Source organism: Pteropus medius, unplaced genomic scaffold (assembly GCF_902729225.1).
Source record: "Pteropus medius unplaced genomic scaffold, Ma_sr-lr_union100, whole genome shotgun sequence".
Classification (NCBI taxonomy): domain Eukaryota; kingdom Metazoa; phylum Chordata; class Mammalia; order Chiroptera; family Pteropodidae; genus Pteropus; species Pteropus medius.
The window spans coordinates 3,194,196-3,212,857 of NW_024355206.1; the positions used below are offsets into that span (position 1 = coordinate 3,194,196).

At 49.9% G+C, this 18,662-nt stretch overlaps 1 protein-coding gene across 2 annotated transcripts in view; it reads right to left on the bottom strand.

The window, feature by feature from the left end:
* Window positions 1-14,520: 14,520 nt before the first annotated feature.
* AP3S2 (adaptor related protein complex 3 subunit sigma 2) overlaps window positions 14,521-18,662 on the bottom strand; it is a 38,497-nt gene continuing 34,355 nt past the window's right edge. Inside the window, exons 5-6 of one of the 2 annotated variants that reach the window (XM_039858429.1) lie at window positions 17,086-17,193; window positions 14,521-15,478 (exon numbers count right to left, since the gene is read on the bottom strand). In XM_039858429.1, coding sequence (XP_039714363.1) covers window positions 15,350-15,478; window positions 17,086-17,193 — 237 coding nt within the window. In that variant the 3' untranslated portion in view covers window positions 14,521-15,349. The remainder of the gene's footprint in view (window positions 15,479-17,085; window positions 17,194-18,662) is intronic. The other variant, XM_039858430.1, reaches the window with a different exon arrangement.

An 18,662-nucleotide genomic window follows, 5' to 3' on the forward strand; every position in this document is an offset into this window, starting at 1 on the left:
CGACGTGCACACCACACCCTGCCTGTTGCATTGCTGGGGTTTGGAGGTGCAGCGAAAGCACCCCACTGGCCCTGTTTGGAGGACCCCTTGCCAGAATAAGGCAGGCTGCAGTGGGAACCTTGATCTGTCTCCCACTGCCAGAAGAGTGCCCCACAATCCTGGAGCTTCGGTTCCCAGATGGGGAAGCCCACATCCTGATATGGAGGGTGCAAGGAGCCAGACAGTAGGATTGCAAAACGGGTTACTGAAAACAGGAGCGCCCTTTCCTCCTCTCAGAGGGGCTGGGGAGGGCTTTGAACAGAAGCAAAATTTCAGAGGTGAAGAAGAGGCCCCTGGGCCACTTCTTGCTGCCTCTCCTGCTCCGCCCCACTCACTACCTACGAGACTAAGCCTGCAGCAGTCACCAGGCAGGTACCTTTCGTCCTACCACCCAGCCCCAGACCCCAGCAGGGTGCAGTCGGCCCCACCAGCCGGGTCTCCCCACCTTTCCTTCCCTAGAGTCTCCAGCAGCCCCCTCCCCGCCCTGGGGGCCACCTCTCCAGGTGGGAAGTCTCCTGCCCTGACTGGGCCAGATCTCACCCCCGGATCTTGGCCAGAGGAATTCTTGGCTCTTCCGTCGGCAGCAGACATGGGGTGCCCTGCGTGCACTGGTGTTGGATCTCCTGCTTCATTCCGGCCACAGCCCCCCCGACCGCCTGTGCCCCCTCCTCAGAGCCCCTCCATCACGCTCCACTTGCCTTGGCAGCGGGAGCCTCCTCCCGGGACAACCAGCCTTACTAGGCACCAGCACGGCCCCACGAGGACCTGACTCCTCCTTTCCCCGGCTTTTTAAAGGGAAGTAACCTGACCCGACCACTACTCCTCATGGCTTAACCCCTTCAGGCAGCTCGCGGCTGCGCCCGGACTCCCTCGCCTGCCTGCCGGCAACCCCAGAGCCCCCAGGGGTGGGGAGCCACCCCCCAATGGCCCGGGCCCGCGGGGCCCAGAGTCATTCTTTGGTTCCTGGTCTCCTGCGCCCCTCCCCTCCACCAAACCCCCTGTGGCCCAGCCACAGGGCCCCGCCCCTCCACATCTGGACCGCATGTGCCACTGGGAGAGAGACAGAGAACTTGGCCCTTGTAGTTGTGGGGAGAGACCCACGCATCCAGATAGCACATCCTCCCCCCACCCCAAGATGGGTGTTCTGGATAACTGAATCTTGCCAGGAAATAATCTAATTCCCGTGAATGTGGAGGCTCACTGGTAAGAAGGCAGAAAAGGAGCTGCACCTAGCAAATAAAATGCTGGGAGGGAGCCGGGGCAAAGGGCTTCTCACCCACATTGCGCTTCCGGAGGCAGGGCCCTCCTCTGAGCATCTTTCTCCTGAGCAATGCCAGGTATCAGTATTCCATTCCTGTGGCTGCTGTAACAAGTCAACACAAATTCAAAACAACTGCACATTCCTTATTTTGCAATTTTGTAAATCAAGTCCAAGATGGGTCTCACTAGGCCACATTTAAGGATGTCTGCCGGGCTTTCTTCTGGATGCCCAGGGAACGCCCGTGTTTGGCCTTTTCCAGCTTCTAGAGGCACCCACATCCCTTGGCTTGTGGCCCCTACCATTTCCACAGCCCAGCCTCTTCAGTCTTTCTGACATCACATGAGTCTGGCGCTAACTTTTCTCCTGCCTCTGCTTCACCTTTTAAGGATCGTGATGATTACATTGTCCATTACAGCTGGACAATAAAAGATAATACCTCAATTTTAAGGTTAGCTGAAAGAAAAGCAATTTTAATTCTATCTGCAACTTTAATTCCCCTTTGCGGGCATTATTCTGCCTACCATAACCTTCAAGATGCCTTCCAGACTCTCAGCTTTAGAAGCAAATTTAAGATCACCCAGACAAATCAGCTCTTTCTCACCCATCAGAGATCTGTGGGACAAGGTCAGCACTACACTGAATGATCCAGGCTGGCTGCTTTCTGATGGACTGCTTTTATTATACTTCATTTGCTCTTTCTTTGGAAACTACGTGGTGGGCCAGGGTGCCTTCTATGAGCAGCCTTGCTTCCCCTTCCTCATTTGCTGCTGGGCTCTTAAAAGCCAGGCTGCACTTTATTGGAATATGGAATTGTGTGTAGGGTCAAAGAAAGCAGACTGAGTGAGACTCCAGTAACGATCTGAGGTCGTCCCTCTCTCCCTCCAGTATCATCTGGCCTGACCCCTCCTCCAGCATGTTTGACACAATCTCTTCTCTAGCTGCCATACCAAGGAAAGACTCAGTCAGGCTAGGAGAAGAACTTCAACCCTGGTTCCTGCCTCTCTGCCTTAGGCTCTGAGGGCATTTGGAGAGGAGTAAACGTGCCACCTGGCAGAGTGTAGCCTGACCTTCTGGAGGGCAGTATGAGGACACAAAGTTACTTTCAGGCATTTAGTCGGATGAAATAGAATATTTATGGAAAAAGCTTTTCACTGTATTATTATTTATAATTCAGGAAACTCAGATATAGCCTAAATGTTCAGCTACATAGATGATTGATTAAATAAATTATGGTCTTCCTATATGATGAACTACTATCCCACCATGAAAAACAAATCATGTTTTCTAAGTACCCAATGAACCATGGAAGGACTGAAATGAAATCCTAGGGTGGGGAAGTCCTTTCTAAATATTATACAAAACCTAAAGCCTAAAAAGAAAACAATGATACACTTTACTACATAAGTCAAAAAAAAAAAAAAGAAAAAGAAAAAAGAAAAAAAACAAACTTTAAACTGGGAGAACATAGGTAAAGGGCTGATTTCTCTAATATATAAAGAGCTCCCACAAATCATTTTAATACGAACCGAAAACGACTCGAAGGGAAAGAGAATGGGCAAAGGACATGAAGACAGTTAATGGAGATGGGGGAATCAAAGGGGCCTGCGAACATGTGAAAAGATGCTCAGTAACTCTTTAAAGACAACATGAAATTTTATCTCCAAAGAGACTATATTCTTCACTTATCAGATCAGCAGAGATAAGAAAAAGTTTGGCAACACAGTCTGTTTGCAAGGGTGGGAGGACAAAAGCACCCACTGACTCACCCTTGAGCCAATCTAGCGATATTTATCAAATATATAAACGCGGATCCAGTTTGACTCAGCACTTCCACTTCTAGAAATTTATCCTATAGATATCCTCGAACATAAGTGAAAGGAGTTTTTAAAGCTTTTCAATGCCACATTGTCTGTAGCTGGAAAGAACCAAATGTCCACCAGTAGAGATGGGATAACTGAGCTCTTCTTGTATGTCTATGCAATGAAATATATGTATTAAAAACAGAACAAAACTGGGATGCTCTTTATGGAACAATCCTCAAGATATGTTAATAAAAGCTGGTGCAGATTTTCAATTTTAACTTTTAAGAGAAAAAGCACATAATTCACTCTTACACAGGTATACGATGACTCTAAAGATATCCAAGAAACTGGTAACACTGGTTACTTCAGAGCAGGGAGCTGGGCAGTTAGAAATCAAGCTGGGAAACAGATTTTTCAATGTATCCTTTTGTTCTTTTGAGTGTTGAACCATGTGAATATGCTGTCTATTTAAAGTGTAAATGCAATCAAAAGTGAAAGACAAAAAGACCGGAGGACTAACTATACTACGATGTAACTATTTTAAAACTTTTATATTCAGGGATGAAATGACTTGCTATCTGGGGTTTGCTTTGAAATAATCCAGATGAGGTGGAAAAATCAGGTCTGGCTGCTCATTACGACATGATTTAAAATAGGGGAAAATCGAAAACAAGCTAATGTTCAGTAATTGGGGGCTGCTTAAATAAATCATGGTCCTTCATATGAGAAAGTACTATGCCACCATTTAGAACATCATAAATCATGTTTTAGAAGTACTAGAAGAATGTTTGGCTAATAATTGTGGAGAAGACCTTTCTAAGTATTGCACAAAACCCAGAAGCCACAAAAAGGCTGAGAAATTTGACTACACAAAAGGAAAAATCCCTGCATTGTGAAAATGACCACAATGACAAAAGGAAAACTTCATAATGGGGGGGAAATTAGCCTTATAGTGATTACTGTTGGAGCGTAGAGGTGGGTACAGTGGAAATTCATTATACTGTTCTTATTATGTTTTCAAATGTCTGTTATGAAGAGTTAAACATCATTTAAGTATATACAAACTTCTTTATGGTAAAATACAATGATTACACTGGACTATATTTGCAACACATAATACAAAGAATATCAATAATGGTCAAAAAGGTCCTAAAGGAGATTTTTTAAAATAAAGATGCCACACTTAGAAACCAGGCAAAGGATGAGACACAAAAATTCACAGAAGAGGAAGTAAAAAAAACCAACTGACATATGAAAAGGTATTTGACCTTAGTTATACTCAGGAAACACAATTTCAAAACAATGAGAGGTCGGTTTTCCCTATGATACTGGAAAAGGTTTAGATGAATGATAACGTCTAGAGCTGGCCAGGATGCGGAGACCAGCATTTTCATATGCTCAGGGAGCACTTGTGAAAGGCTCTCACTGCTTGAGCAAGCAAAATGGCAAGACCTATTAAAAATTCAAATGCATATGTCCTTTGAGGCAGTGACCCCACGTTGGGGAACTGATCCTAAACCCAGGGAAATCCAACTGGAACCTAAGGATGTGCAGGAGGAGGTTTCCTGCAGAATTCCTTGTTAAAAAAAAGAAAAAAGAACATTAAGAAAAGAAGTGAAAAAAAAAAAAAAAAACAAAGTATCCATCCACAGGAAACATTGCACAGCAGTTAGAACAATTTAATTCTGTACCCATTACCTTGGAATGATGTCCATAGTCTAGTTTCAAGTTTAAAAGCAAGTGCCAAAGTAATACATTTACTATGATCCCACCTTCTTAAGAACTCTCTCAGTGCTTGTACACTTGTGTAGTGTCATGAGTGTTGGGACAGGGCAGGAACACACATGCCAAATGGTGACCTAACTGGCCTCACTGAGGTTGACTTGATGCAGAGGGATGGGGAGGAGGGCGAAGAGACCACCATTTTCGTCCTTATACACCTATGTATATTCTTTAAATTTCCTGAACAAACATACTATTTTTATAGTCACCACCAAAACTATTACGATACTATTTTTTAAAGGAGACAAGAAAGCATTGGGGAGGGGCTAGATGGTAGGGGCTGGACACTGCCCTGTACCACGTGGGGCCCCTTGGTGACCCTGGCCCTGGGGAGTGCCAGATGTCAAGTGGGGTGGGGACCAGAAGCTTGATGGCAACCTTCTCCTGAAGTCCCCTCTGCAAGCCAGAGTCCCTTGGTTAGGAAAAGGAGTCTTATCCAGGGCTTCCTCCCTCTCCCCATGAGATCAGAAACAGTGTGGATGTGGGCAGGAGACTCAGGAGCCTGGAGGATCCTGAGCACTGTGTCCTCACTTCTCAATGCTAGTTCCCTACACTCTTCCCTTTCCCTGGGGAGTGGTTTCTGAGAACTGAGCACCTACTATCAGTGTGTGATTCAGTTCTGAGGCTGGCTCAGCCTCTATCCAGGAGTGGGAAGGGTTATGGTTATCCACTCACTCATTTGGTTGGTCAAGTCACTTAACAAACATTTAAGGAGCACACACTATCTGCAGGCTGGAACTCTTCTCTGTGCACATGGGTGAAACCTGTCCTCATGGTCTCCGTGGGCAACAGCAGCAGGGATGTCTGTACTGTTCCCCCTGTACTGCGCCCTGGTGCCTAGCACAGGACTTGGCACCTATCAGGTGAACAAATGAACCAAGTTCCACACGACTGTCATGAGAGCCGGGAGGAATGCCACTCTGTGCCTGAGGAGGGCAAGGGCAGGTCAGCCAACAGAGGGAAGTATTCGGGTGAGTCTTGAGGATTGTGTGGAACAGGTGGAGGAAGGGTGACCCAAGCAGAAAGATCAGCATATGCAAGCGCAAGGGGGCCGGGTGCATGGCAGGGCGGAGGCTGGGGTGGGCCAGGGCTGGACACTAGAGCCCTAGATGCCATGCCAAGGAGTTTAGGCTCTATGAATACTGAGAAAAGGTCAGTGATGGAATCAAATATGCCTTTTAGAGGGAGCCTCTGGGGATGATTTGGGGACCAGCTTGGCACGGATCAGAAGGGAGGCAGGGAGAGCAGCTGGGAGGAAGCAGGCACTCCAGAGCTGAAGGAACTCAGCAGTGGGCAGAGGTCTAGGGTCTTCAGGGGGGTTGGTTAGGGGATATTTCGGAGGCTTGAGGACCAGGAGCTGGGGGCATAGTGGGAAGGTCAGGAAGGGAACCGAACCAGAGCTGCTTCTTGGGCTGGAGAGGGTGGTGCTGAAGTCGGCACTTCCTGGAGCTGAGATTATTATTTTTTTAAATTTCTTATTGCTGTTGTTTTCAAGAGTTCAGTTTGGGTTTTATTATTAAGTTAATTAAAAACACATTTTTTGGGGGAAAAAAAAAAAAGGACAAAAAGCATCTTTTACAGCTAGGCGTCCTGATGAGGCAAGAAGGAAGACAGGGCCTGTTGATTTAAGCTGGGCCCAGACAGTGGAAGGGACAGAATGGACCCAGAGCCCAGTAGGAGACACAGGGGTCCCTGAGATGGAGTGCCAGGGCAGGAAGGCAGAGTGAGCCCTGCACCCCTCGGTGGGCTCCCACCCCAGTGTTCCCTCAGCACCCACCCCAGTGCACTGACCTCAAGCCCTGGGAGCCTTCCGAGGGCAGGGCAGGAAACTCAGGAGGCAACCGGCTTTGCAGTCAGATAGGTGGCTTCCTGTCAGGGCCTGACACAAGCTGGGCAACCCAGAGCCTTCACCTTCCACATCTGTAAAATGGAAGCAGGCCCTCAACGAGCTGCTGTGAAACTGAATGAACAGATGTGGACAGTTTACCAACAACTGGCCTGCAGGAAGGCCTCAGCAACGATACCTCCAGGGACGTCGTCTGTCGGTGTCTCTTTGACCAGCTTGGCACTGCTCAGGTCCCCTCCGGCCTCTCCCTGGGGCATCAGCTTCTTTTGCCAGGAATCCTTAGCTTTGAAGTTCCCCATCGGCCTCCTCAGCCACCCATCTCGCGTTCCTTCCCAGAGCCCTGCCATCACTTGAAAAAGCCCTTTCCTGAGTTCCCCTCCTGGACCCCAGCTCTGGAGGACTCGGCCACCTCCCTCCTGTAACCTTTTCCATTTGTCACTCTCTGCCGCCTTCCTTCTGCCCACCCAGCCTGAGCCCACCGAGGCCACCTGGCAGCTCAGTTCCGTAACGAAGTACCACAAACAGGGTGGCTTAAAACAACAGAAAGTTATCCCCATGCCATTTGGAAGCAAGAAGTATGAAGTCAAGGTGCCAGCAGGGCCACGCTCCCTACGAAGGCTCTAAGGCAGGATCCTTCAAGGGCTCTTCTGGCCTCTGGTGGTTCCGGGCAGTCTCTGGTTTGTGGTTGCATCACTTCAAGCTCTGCGGTCACGGGCCATCTCCTCTGTGTGCCTCTTACAAAGACACTTGTCACTGGATTTAGGGATCATCTGAATACTTCAAGATGACTTCATCCCCAGATCCTTAACTTAATCACATCAAATACTCGTTTTAAATAAGGTCGTATTCACAGGTTCTGGGAGTTAGGATGTGGATATATCTTTTGGGAGGCTACCATTCAACCCACTACACCCAGCAGGCCATGGGGCCTTCCTGAGCCCCCTCGGGCTCTTCCAGGGCAGCCTCCACTCACTGACCTAAATTAGGCACACACCCCATCACCCCACACCCGCACCACAGCCTCCAGCATCAGAGAAAATCATGTGTCCTTCCCACTTGCCCTTGGGGCCCTACCTTCCCAGCACCTGGGAGACCTGCTTCAACCCGTCTCGCCTACCAAGGGCTTCCTCCTCTTGCTCTGGTAGCCTGAGACCTTTCCTAGAATTCTCTTCTTTGAAACCCTAGATACTGACCAGTGTGGCCCCTTCTCCTCTTCTCAGCCCAGAGGCCTCTCCACCCCACCCCCGCCTCCCACTGACGAGAGGAGCCATTACGGGTCAGGCTTTGTATCCTGGCTGTGACCATTACCAGCTAAGTGACTCTGGGCAAGCCGCTTCTCTGTGCCTGTTTCCTCATCTACACATAACAGCACTGTGCCTCACAGGGTGGTGGTGAAGGCTGAGTGAAGAGCTGGCTATTCTTTGATGAATGAACCAAGATGTGCTAACCCGGCACGTATCTTCTCGACTCCCACGAACCAGCTCAGAGGACTCTGTACCCCCAACAGCAGCTCTGTCTACCGTGCAGATTTGAAGGCTGAGGACATGGGGTCCCTTCCAGCCTGGGAGGACTGTGGAGGGGGCCTGGTGGGGTGGGAAAGACCAGACAGTGACAGGACAAGGTAACAACCTAATGTTTACTCAGCTCATACCAGGGCCAGGCACTATCCCAAGTGCTGCCACTTGGGACATGAGGCTCTACTCAAGGCAAACCTGGGGATTGCAGGCTCAGAGGAAAAGCCACCTGTGAGGACACGTGGGAGCCAGAGACCACAGAGAAGCCAGGCTGTGGCCTTTCTGGGGCTGTGGGAGCCCGGAGCAGCTCAGGGGCTGGGCTGGGATTGGGAGTGGGCTGACCTGATGATGGGAAAGGGTTGTAACCCCAAGTGCTGAGGTTCGGGGAAGGGCCTGGCAGGTAGGGCTGGCTTTAGGCTGTCAACCTGTGCCAGGCGCAGCACGATGGCAGGCAGCATCATGGTGATGCTTCCCTGTTTGGCACAGAGTTGGGACCCAGAGATTTCCTTCCAATCCTGTAACACCGTAGTGAACTCTAAACAGCTGATGATTTGGTTGGCATTTCCAAGGGCCCAGACAGGGCCCAGCTGGTGGAGAGACAAGTAGAGGCTGAGAACCTCATGAGGGGGAATTTCAGCAGAAAATGCCGCAGAGCGCCCAGTCCAGCATCTGAGAGGGAACCACGTCCTCATGGACTGGTGCTGAGGGAGCAGATCCAGACAAACCCCCCAGACACGCAAAGAAAGTTCCAGAAAAGCTGGCTTAGCAGCTAAGCAGTTCGAATCCCAGCTTGCCTCAGTTAGACAAGCGCTTCTCAACAAGAAAGGACTATGTCCCAGACGATACTTGTTGCAGTCTTCAGCCTACAGGTACCTCATGCCAGAGTGAGATTCGTGTGGCCTGCAGCCAGCTGGGGAGCCACCTGGGAGGCTTGGAGAGGGGTCTAGAAAAGGGGATCCACTGCAAAGTGCTCAGAACTGAGAGGCTAGAGGAAAGCTTCACTCCCAGGCTGGCCAGGCAAAGGCCATGGTCTTCTGCACTGGGAAGTGCCCTGGGCTGTGGCTCTCAGCCTCTAACTTCACTGCCAGCTTGTGAGGGTCCGGAGATGGGGTATTAGAGGCCCCTTGTACCTCTCACCACAGTACCTGAATTGGAGGAGGCGCGCTGACTCATTGAGCTACATATGCAACCAATGGAAGCTACCTCAGCCACACCCAGGATGGCAAAGGCCTGAACTGCAGCTGTCCCAGATGTGGCAGCCTCCTGGGCTCTTCCTCTGTTGCCTCAGGAGAGGCAAGGTTCTCATGGAAGAACCAACATGGACCATCAGGCACACCCCATCCCCCATCTGATACCTGCACTCTGACTGGTCACTGCCTGAACCATGCTGATTAATATTTTGAGATCATCTCGGAGAGGGACCGATTCAGGCCGTCAACCTGTGTCAAGAAAAATTTCCGCAGGTTAGGTCCTCATTCTCATCAGCGCGGAAGACAGCCTTCACTGTGCCCTGCTGAAGGCACGGATGGATGCCTAGGGCACTGCTAGGAGGCAGGCGAGCACTCCTGTTTTCAAGTGCTCTCAGGAGGCCAAGGTGATGTCAGAGTTGGAGAAACACGTTAAAGTCTGCTCTTGATAAGGCCCAAAGATACCATTTTTAGTGGGAAGTGTAGAGTTCCCTACAGGACCCCAACTCTCAACCAGGCCTGCTTTGGCCAGAGGCCTCCACCTGGCTCAGTCCTCATACTGCACTGTGCCTGCAGGACGTCTCGATTTCAGGCTTACTCTGGGGGAAGGGCGTTCTGGGCTGCGTTCCCCACATTTCTGGCGGTACCGGATTGAGTGTGTGCTTCTGTCTTCAAACTCATTATCAGGGAAGCTTCTCCCTCCAGACTCTACCACTTCTCCTACAGCTTTGTCCAATGATGGCCTCTAGAGACGGCCATGGGACCCCACTGGTGGGGCCAGGCCAGCAGGCAGTGTCCCCATCATCCCTCTGCAGACCCACTCCTTTGAGGCCCACCTGGTTCCCCCATCTCCTCGGCAACATACTGCTGTCTCCCCTTCCCTCTGCAAAAACCCCAATGACAACAGCATCCAATGTTTACGGAGCTCTTCTGTGACCTACGTCAACTCTCATTAGCCCTCTACAACCCCGAGGTAGCAGTTATTGGCACCCCCTTTCATGGATGACACTGATATTCCAAAAGCCGTGACAGAAAACGGGATTGTGACTCACACTTGTATACGGCCACCTCGAGGTTTGGATTCATCCCACCACTCAGCCAGAACCTACCCTTCATTTCGCTGCCTCGCTTGGGGGGCCTGGTGGGGACGACTGCAAGCGCAAGCGAGGTCCTCTCTTCTTAGTTCCCCAGTGCTTTGGCCTCTCGGCAGGGGCCCCTTCCTCCTGCATGTCCACCCTGACTTGAAGTCCCTCCACTGTCTAGACTCTCCTCTCAATTCCCCTGCCCACAGGCTGGGTCCTCAATCCCCTCCTGCCGTGGCCCCGTCACTCGCCCCCACAGCTTTAACCACCTCTCCGGGATGGACACCCATTCCCTCCTGCCCACTCCCAGGTTCCCAGCAGGCGGGCGGACATCTCCCAGATGCCCTCAGGCAACTCCAACCTACGCATCCACATCCAGTCTCTAGATCTTCCTCTCTCCGAAACCACCTCCTTCTCTCTCAACTAATGACATCTTCACTGGTCTTCTAGTCACTTGGGCTCCACTTTCTCTTCTTCCTCATCCTCCACAGGCCATCACCTGGTCCCTCCCCACCTGCTGCTTCCAATGCCGCAGCCCTGACTCTCTGAATGCTGAGTGCAGGGCCCTGCAGAGCACAAGCTGACTTACTCTAAGAATGACTAGTCTGCCTCAATCATTCACTCATTCAGGTTATTTATTGAACGCTAGGTACCAGGCACTGCTCATAGCAACCAGGATACAGCACTGACCAAGAGACAGACCCCTGTCCTTGAGGGACGTATATCCCAGCAGGGAAGAGACAGTAACTACAACCCAAACGTACAGTACGTCAGGGGGCACAGGAAAAGGAAAGGCACGGGAAGAACCGGCAGTGCTGGTCAGGGTGCTGTTTCACACGGGGATCTGGGAGGTCCCTGCTCCTTACAGTGGAAGAAACACTCTCAGGGACTTTGTTTATAAAAACCCAGAAACTTTGTTCCTTAATCCTTTAAACTGACAACACTTGTTTCTACCAGGGACAGGGGGCTTGGTGGTTTGGGAGAACACGGTGAGAGTCTGGCTGAACAGCCTTTTATGATCTTAATTTTTGAACTACATGTATGTATTTCCTTTTAAAAACATTCAATTGTCGAAATAGGAAAGAATTTACAGTCTTTTGGAAAAGATGAACCATTTTCATGGAACTATTTCCTTAAAGGGGACCTGTCTGCTATCTGCCAACTGCTGCCAGGATCTCGCAGACGTAGAACCCTCCAGTGCTCCTGAGGCAGGAGTCTTGACGACAACGACAGCCAATAGGCACCTGTGAGCACTGACCACACGCTGGTGTACGAGCGTTATGTGGGCACTAGGTTAACAACGACCACAGTGAGATGGGACACTCTCCGGGTGGTAGGGCAGAGGACTTGGGAGGCTTAAGACCAGGATGTTTGCTAGTCGACAGCCTTTGGGTCTCTACTTAAGTGGCTCTCCATCATGGCCATCGCAGTCCCTCCTGGTCTTTACCGATCACTGCTGCATCCTAGTTAGAAAGCTATGGACTGGTGGCCACATTAAGGAAAACCTTAGGAAAGACTGGCCCACAAGACATGATTTAGCCAGCAGCCGGATTTCAGCCATAGCCCTCTGGCTTCTCTTCTGATAAAGCTGGTGGCTCGGCAGAGGTGGTGGGGAGGGAGGGTTTGGCTGCTGTGTGGCAGAGGCCTGGGTAACAGAAGACACGACATCCTGATTTCATGCTCAATGTGACAAGCACGGGGCTATGACCAGACTCAGAGGAAAGGTGGGTAATTAGGTGCCCTGTATGCACTGAATGTTTTGTCCCTCAAATTCACACGTGGAAGTCTAACCCCCAATGTGATGGTATTTAGAGGTGGGGCCTTTGGGAGATAGGTTTGGATGAGGCCAAATATGGAGCCTCCATAACAGGATTGGTGCCCTTATAAGGGGACAGAGCTTTCTTTTTCTGCCACCGGAGGACTTAATAAGAATACGGCCATCTACGAAACAGGTCCTCACTAGATACCAAATCTGCTGGCACCTTGATCTTGATCAGCCTGCAGAACTGTGGGAAATGTTTGTTGTTTAAGTCTCCCAGTCCATATTTTTGTCATAGCGTTTGAACTAAGATAGACTGTTTGAGCATGACATGATGGGGTCAGCCTGGGGTGGGAAATGGGCTGTTCTTTCAATACGCCATATAATGCAAAGTCACTGCCTCTGGGCTCCACACATTCGGGCCACCTGCCAGGCTCAATCTGAGTGCTCGGAGACAACAGTAGGACACACAGCCTTGTTTCTGTCTTTCAATCTTCAGTGCCTAGCACTGAGCCTGGCCTCACCAGGCACTCAGAAACTGCATAACGGCAGAACGTTAGATTTTTGAGAACCCAGTGTTCTGAACTACTTCAGGAATGCTCTGTGTAAACCATCCAGGGCCCAGGGCTCCCAAATTCAGACCCAGCCCCTACTGTCATAACCAGCCGCAATATCTGTACCCCACTCCAAAAGCAGGACGAAGATTTTTCTTCACTTATAAAAAGTTTATGGCTTTGCTGATAGGCAAGAAATCTAGCTGGATTTGTGGGCAGCCTCAAGTGTTAATGAACAATGATTGTGGCTTGTCCAAAGAGACTGAGTTTCCCAAATATAAAACCAGACTGAAGTTGTGTGCCATTTTTAGAGGCAGTGGGAGGGGTGTTGTTGGGGTGCTCACTGTTGGGAGTCTATAGGACCAGCCAGTGGTACCGGTTTCCAGCAGACAAAACATTCGAAGACTACCCCAGGAACCCAGGACATGTGGTTTTCTGCTGTAATGCACTAAACCACGAAACGAATCAGGAAAAATGACTTAGCTCTAACTCTGTGACCCTTTAACCCTTTGTGACACACCTAACACTCAGGGCTTCCATCTCCTTATCACTTCATAGCAGGCAAAGAGAGGTCCTCCAGCTCTTACACTCTGAGATAGTGTCACCGGCTTTCTCAGAAAACCAACCCTGTTTTTATGACAATTTGTGACAAGCTACTTAACCCCTATGAGACTTGGTTTCCTTATCTATAAAAAGATAGAATTGGGAGGAGACAACTTGTGCAGTGGGGCAAAAATAAAGACTTACAAGTTAGGCAGGCAGGCTGTTTCAACTCTGAGCCCTGTGTGGCCTAAAGCAGGTTACCTGACCGCTCTGAGTCTTAACTTTCTTCACCTGGAAACTGGATATGACAATGTCTGCATGAAGGACCGCGGAAGGATCCTGCTCGTGCCACCCTCCAATAGGTGCAAAAGAAACATCAGTTTCCTCTCTTTGTTTCTATTTCACATTCAGCAAGTGTAAGAGGGATGCGAATGTGCTGAAATGTCTGTAAAAAAAAAAATTCGAACCTTTCAAAAGAACGTCATCAGAGGTGTGACATCAGATACATTCACCTACGTTTCCCTCCTCCAACACAAGAAGGCTTCTGAACTACTGCCCACCTCTAAGGTCGAGAGGGATCTGAAAGACTAAGGACAAGAGGCTGCCTGAGCAAAGGTGCCAACCACAGGAAGCACTGTTCAAAGCGGGAAGAGATGTGGTCCGGACACATGGTCCTGTTCGGTGCCATGTTGGATGGGCTCTGTGAGAGCGCTGGGGAGCCTCAGAAAGGTCTGGGGACCTGGCCAGTCAGTGCCATGAAGGTGCAGTGAGCTCAACACCGGCCCCGACACCTGGCCTCAAGGTGGTGCAGGAGCAATGGGCACTACTCCGACGAGCAGATTAGCTCTCAATCACCCATGGGAAGGGCTCTTATCAGCTGTAAATGCACAGCCTTCCAAAGCTGGCTCTGCGAGCATGTTACCCAAGGGGGACAGGACAGACCCATAGCACAGCTCAGGGAGGGACACTTTGCATGCTGGACAGATGCTGCCCTGCACCAGTCTCAGCCAGCACACCTCTTGTGACCTCCGACCTTCCCCGTGCCAGGTCAGGAATGGGGGACCCCAGCCAAGGCTCTCATGCTCCAGAAGCTGATGGTGCATTTCCCATTTGGACACTCATCATTCATAACACAGCAACTGAGGCGAACGTTATTTGAAATTTGGAAAGAGTTGTAATTCTGAGATGCTTCAAATGTTGTCAGTTTTAGCTTCTACAGACATGGGGCCTCTCCCTGAGCGGGGACGCCTTCAGCTGTGCTACAGAGACGGCTGCGAGGTGGTGCTCTCCTGATCAGCAGAAATGTAGTGGGCACGAACCAGGCTTATGATGTGGATATAAACACCTGTGAGAGCAGAGTCAAGATGCTGGCAGTAGGGAAATGGACTCTGTAGGAGGAGGTGATCAGGAATCTTGGCTATGAGAAAGGATTCTGGGTATGACAACCCAGCAGAGCCAGTAGGCCACTCTGGTTCTCTTAAGATCCTGCCCTCATTTGCCACTCAGCACATCCCCAGGTACGATGGGTCGGCCCTTTTCTAGCTATGGCCCTCACCAGAAAAGTAAATGCTATAGGACTTCAGACCTCATGGTGCTAAGGAAGAAGACTCTAGTCCGAGAAGGTCCTACTGGTAGGGTTCTGGGAAGCAGAGGGGCTTCTCAATACAGCTCCCAATCCCTGGGAGCAGTTGCATGCTCCCAGGGAGGTAGAGGGTGCAAATGGCTTGGCTATGCTGACCCCCGACTGGAAAGCCAGGGCCCCCCTCACATCTGCAGTGATCACGCGTGTCAGAGACCGGCAAGCCTGCACATGTGAGAACGGAGCACACACCAGCGGTGACATAGGACTCCCTTCCCCACTCCAGGACAGCAGGGCTCAGGGCCCAAGGCTTGACTTCTAAGGCTCAGAGTGGGTTCTGCTGTGGGACTGACGTGGCTTTGCTTGTTTCGAGGACCCCAGTTCAGCCTAGTCTTCAACCCTCAGACAAACTGGGACAGGTTGGGGACTTTGATGTTGAGGTCACCGATGTTGATGTTCCGAGGAATCTCTGGCAGGTTGATGTTTTTCACAGCGGACACGGCCCGGGCGGGGGCTGCTGAGAGGCCGCCCTGCAGAGAAATGACAGGTGGGTGTGAGACAAACCCTCAGTGTCACCTACTTAATGCTTAAAGAATACCAGGGAAGGAGACCTAGAAAATGTCCAACCTGAGCACACACAACACAACTTTTGCTTTTTCCTCCCTGTTCCTCAAAGGCAGCTAACAAAATAATCTTTGGGTGAGATGGAGACCATGGTACAGGGGTCCAAACCCTGTGCTCCTAAAGGGGGTTGTGGCTTACCAAGTTTTATGGCCCCTGCACCTAGCAGTGCCTGCTAGGTAGGTGCTCAATAAATGCTTGCTGAAATAATCTGAGACAGTTTGACCAAGTCACATTCGGTATCAGGGGCAGCTTTCAGATTACAAAACCAAACCAAACCCTTTCCTCAAGATATTAAAGACTCTCAAAGACAAGTGCAGTCACAGGGAAATTCTTGAAAGGAAAAAGAATGTCACCATCACGGCTTAGGGCGACTGCTCGCCAGCTAATAATGTGAGATGGAAAAGAACTGGCTTTCAAAATGTCATGTGGCAACAAGATGGGAGGAAGGACACACAGGAGGCAGGGGGCATCCACAGACACGGAGGGACTGGTAACAAACTCCGAGGACAAAGGTGTGTACGCTCAGCCCCCATCCTCCAGGATCAGCCCTGGTGTGCAGGGAAGGGGGCAAGTGGACAGGGACTCCCTCAAAACCACTTCCCTTCCTCCTTACTGCCTACCTTCTGAGAGAAACTCCAACTCTATCCTCAGCCAGCAAGGCTCCATTTCTTCTGGTTTCCAAACCCGTTGCCTCTGACTCACTTACTATTCCTGGAAGCTTCCCAGCCTGCATTTCTACAACAACTACATTTGCCACAATAGCTGTGGTCTGGAAAAGCTTCTTCAGCAGAACTGCTAGTCCTCACAGAAAGAATTCTTGGTTTCGCAAGATTAAGTTCCGTTACACGAAGCAAGGAAGCACTTGAAGATGCTTGGATGACTAAAGCAGGGGTCCGGTGGGCGTCCGCCGTGTGTGAATGTGTACCCCTGGTACCTCCCCTCCCTGGTAAGGCTGATGAAGGCGATGCAGGGACTGCTGGGGGATAGAAAAGACTCACTGTGAGCATCTGTGTCAAGCCAGAACCACGTGGGGCTGGACGAGGGGATGCTATTTTCAAACCCTGTCCAAACTCTACTGTAGCTTTTCTAAGGCTAACTGGAAACAAGGAAATTGGCAACTCTGAGGTCTGGAAGATACCACGAGAAACGGCTGCTGGGAGGTCAGACTCATACAGCACCAACTAGGAAACCACACAGGAACTGGAGAAGGGGACTCTGGGCCCCTCCAGGGAATGTGTGGCTTGAGAGGAGGAATTAACAACACAAACATGGGCCCTAGCCCCCACGTCAGAAGTTGCTTGCCTGCCCATGTCAGCTGGCTTTTCTATCCATACTTTTAGCCTCCTTCTTATTTGGCCTTCAAATCAATGAGCTTTCACGGATCAGGGAAGAAAGGAGGCGAGTGTAAAACATTCCTAAGTTCCAGAGCAACATAAACCAACAAACATGCACCCGCTCCCCCTCCTGCCCAGGTCTTCTCAACCGCCAGGGCAAAGTACAGCTGTGCGCTCACCTCTGATTTCTCCAGCCTGTTCTGAGCTTCGATCTGAGCCACGATTTCATTCATGTTTGTTTCCAACACCATTCCCCCCATCACCACCTCCTGAAGGATGTAGTGCACCTAAAGGAGAACCAAAAATTAGGGTTAAAGCACCCAGCGGTCGTTAGTGAGGCCCAGAAGGAGACTTCGCAGGCCGTCCTGCACCAGCAGAGTCGTCAGACCTGACACCAGCTCTGGACTCACGGCAGACACCTAAGCCCCTGATCATTCACCTCAGGGGTTTCCCTCACGCCTCGCACATCATAACATGAGTCTCTCCCACGAGCAGTGGTAGAGGTGCCTGGCTACACTCCAGGCAGGAAGGTGGCAGCTGAGAGCACAGACTCTGAAGTCAGACAGACCTTGGTTAAATTTTAGCTCTGCTATTTGTTGGCTGATGACTTTGGGCAACTTATCCTCTTAATGCTTCATCTTCCTTCCAGGATAGTGGTGAAGACTAAATGAGATAACCTATGTAAAGGACCTCATGTGGTGCCTGACACACACTGGGCTCTAAGTAATGGTGGCATCCATCACATTATCATCACCCATCCATGTCCATCGATAGATGAATGGATAAACGAAGTGGGGTACATACGTACAACAGAATACGATTCAGCCTTAAAAAGGAAGAAAAGTCTGACACATACTATGACGTGGATGTACCTTAAAGACATTACACTAAGCAAAAGAGGCCACACACAAAAGGACAAAGGTGCTATGACTCCACTTGTATGAGATACTTAGTAGTCAAAAATCACGGAGGCAGAAAGTAGAATGGTGGCTGCTGGGGACTGAGGGAAGGAGTTATTTAATGCGTACAGAGTTTTGCAAGACAAAAAGAGTTCTGGAAATGAGACGCACAAAAATGTGAATGTCCTTAACACTACTGGACTGTATACTTAAAAATGAAGACGGTAAACTCTTATGTAAATTTCACAATAAAATTGAAAGGTCACTATAGCAATGCTCTAGTATGCATTTCTCTTGTTTAACAAATCTATTCTTCAGAGGGAAGTAGTACTTGTTGAGCATCGACTATGTGCTGAGCACTTTATATGTCACTTATTTTAATTTCACAACATTAGTGTGAGACAGTTAATGTAATCTCCATTTTATATATGGGAAAAGTGATATAGTGAAAAGTCAATAAACTGTCCCAATGCCATGTGCATTAGTAGTGAAACCGAGCACTGAACTGAGGTCTGGCTGAATCCAGCGCTCACGTTCCGCCCTTACCCCCACACTCCCACAAGATCCCAGACTGTGCCTTGCTCTTGTCCATCCTTTACTGCTAGTCCACATGGAATCATTTTAAGACATGCCTTTGGTTTGTCAATATTCTTGTATGAATTCCTCTAGGCTTTGTCCCCTAGGCCTAGGGCAGTGCCCAGGGCAGAGCCGCCATGCTGAATGAATGAAAGGCTGTTATTAAGTCTGAGTAGCGCGTTCCTCGCGCTTAGAAGATGGATGACGGCGTGGTGGCACAGGCTTTACGGAGAAGGTGTAGTAAGGCCTAATATAGAGTATCATGGGGACCAGCGGTTGGT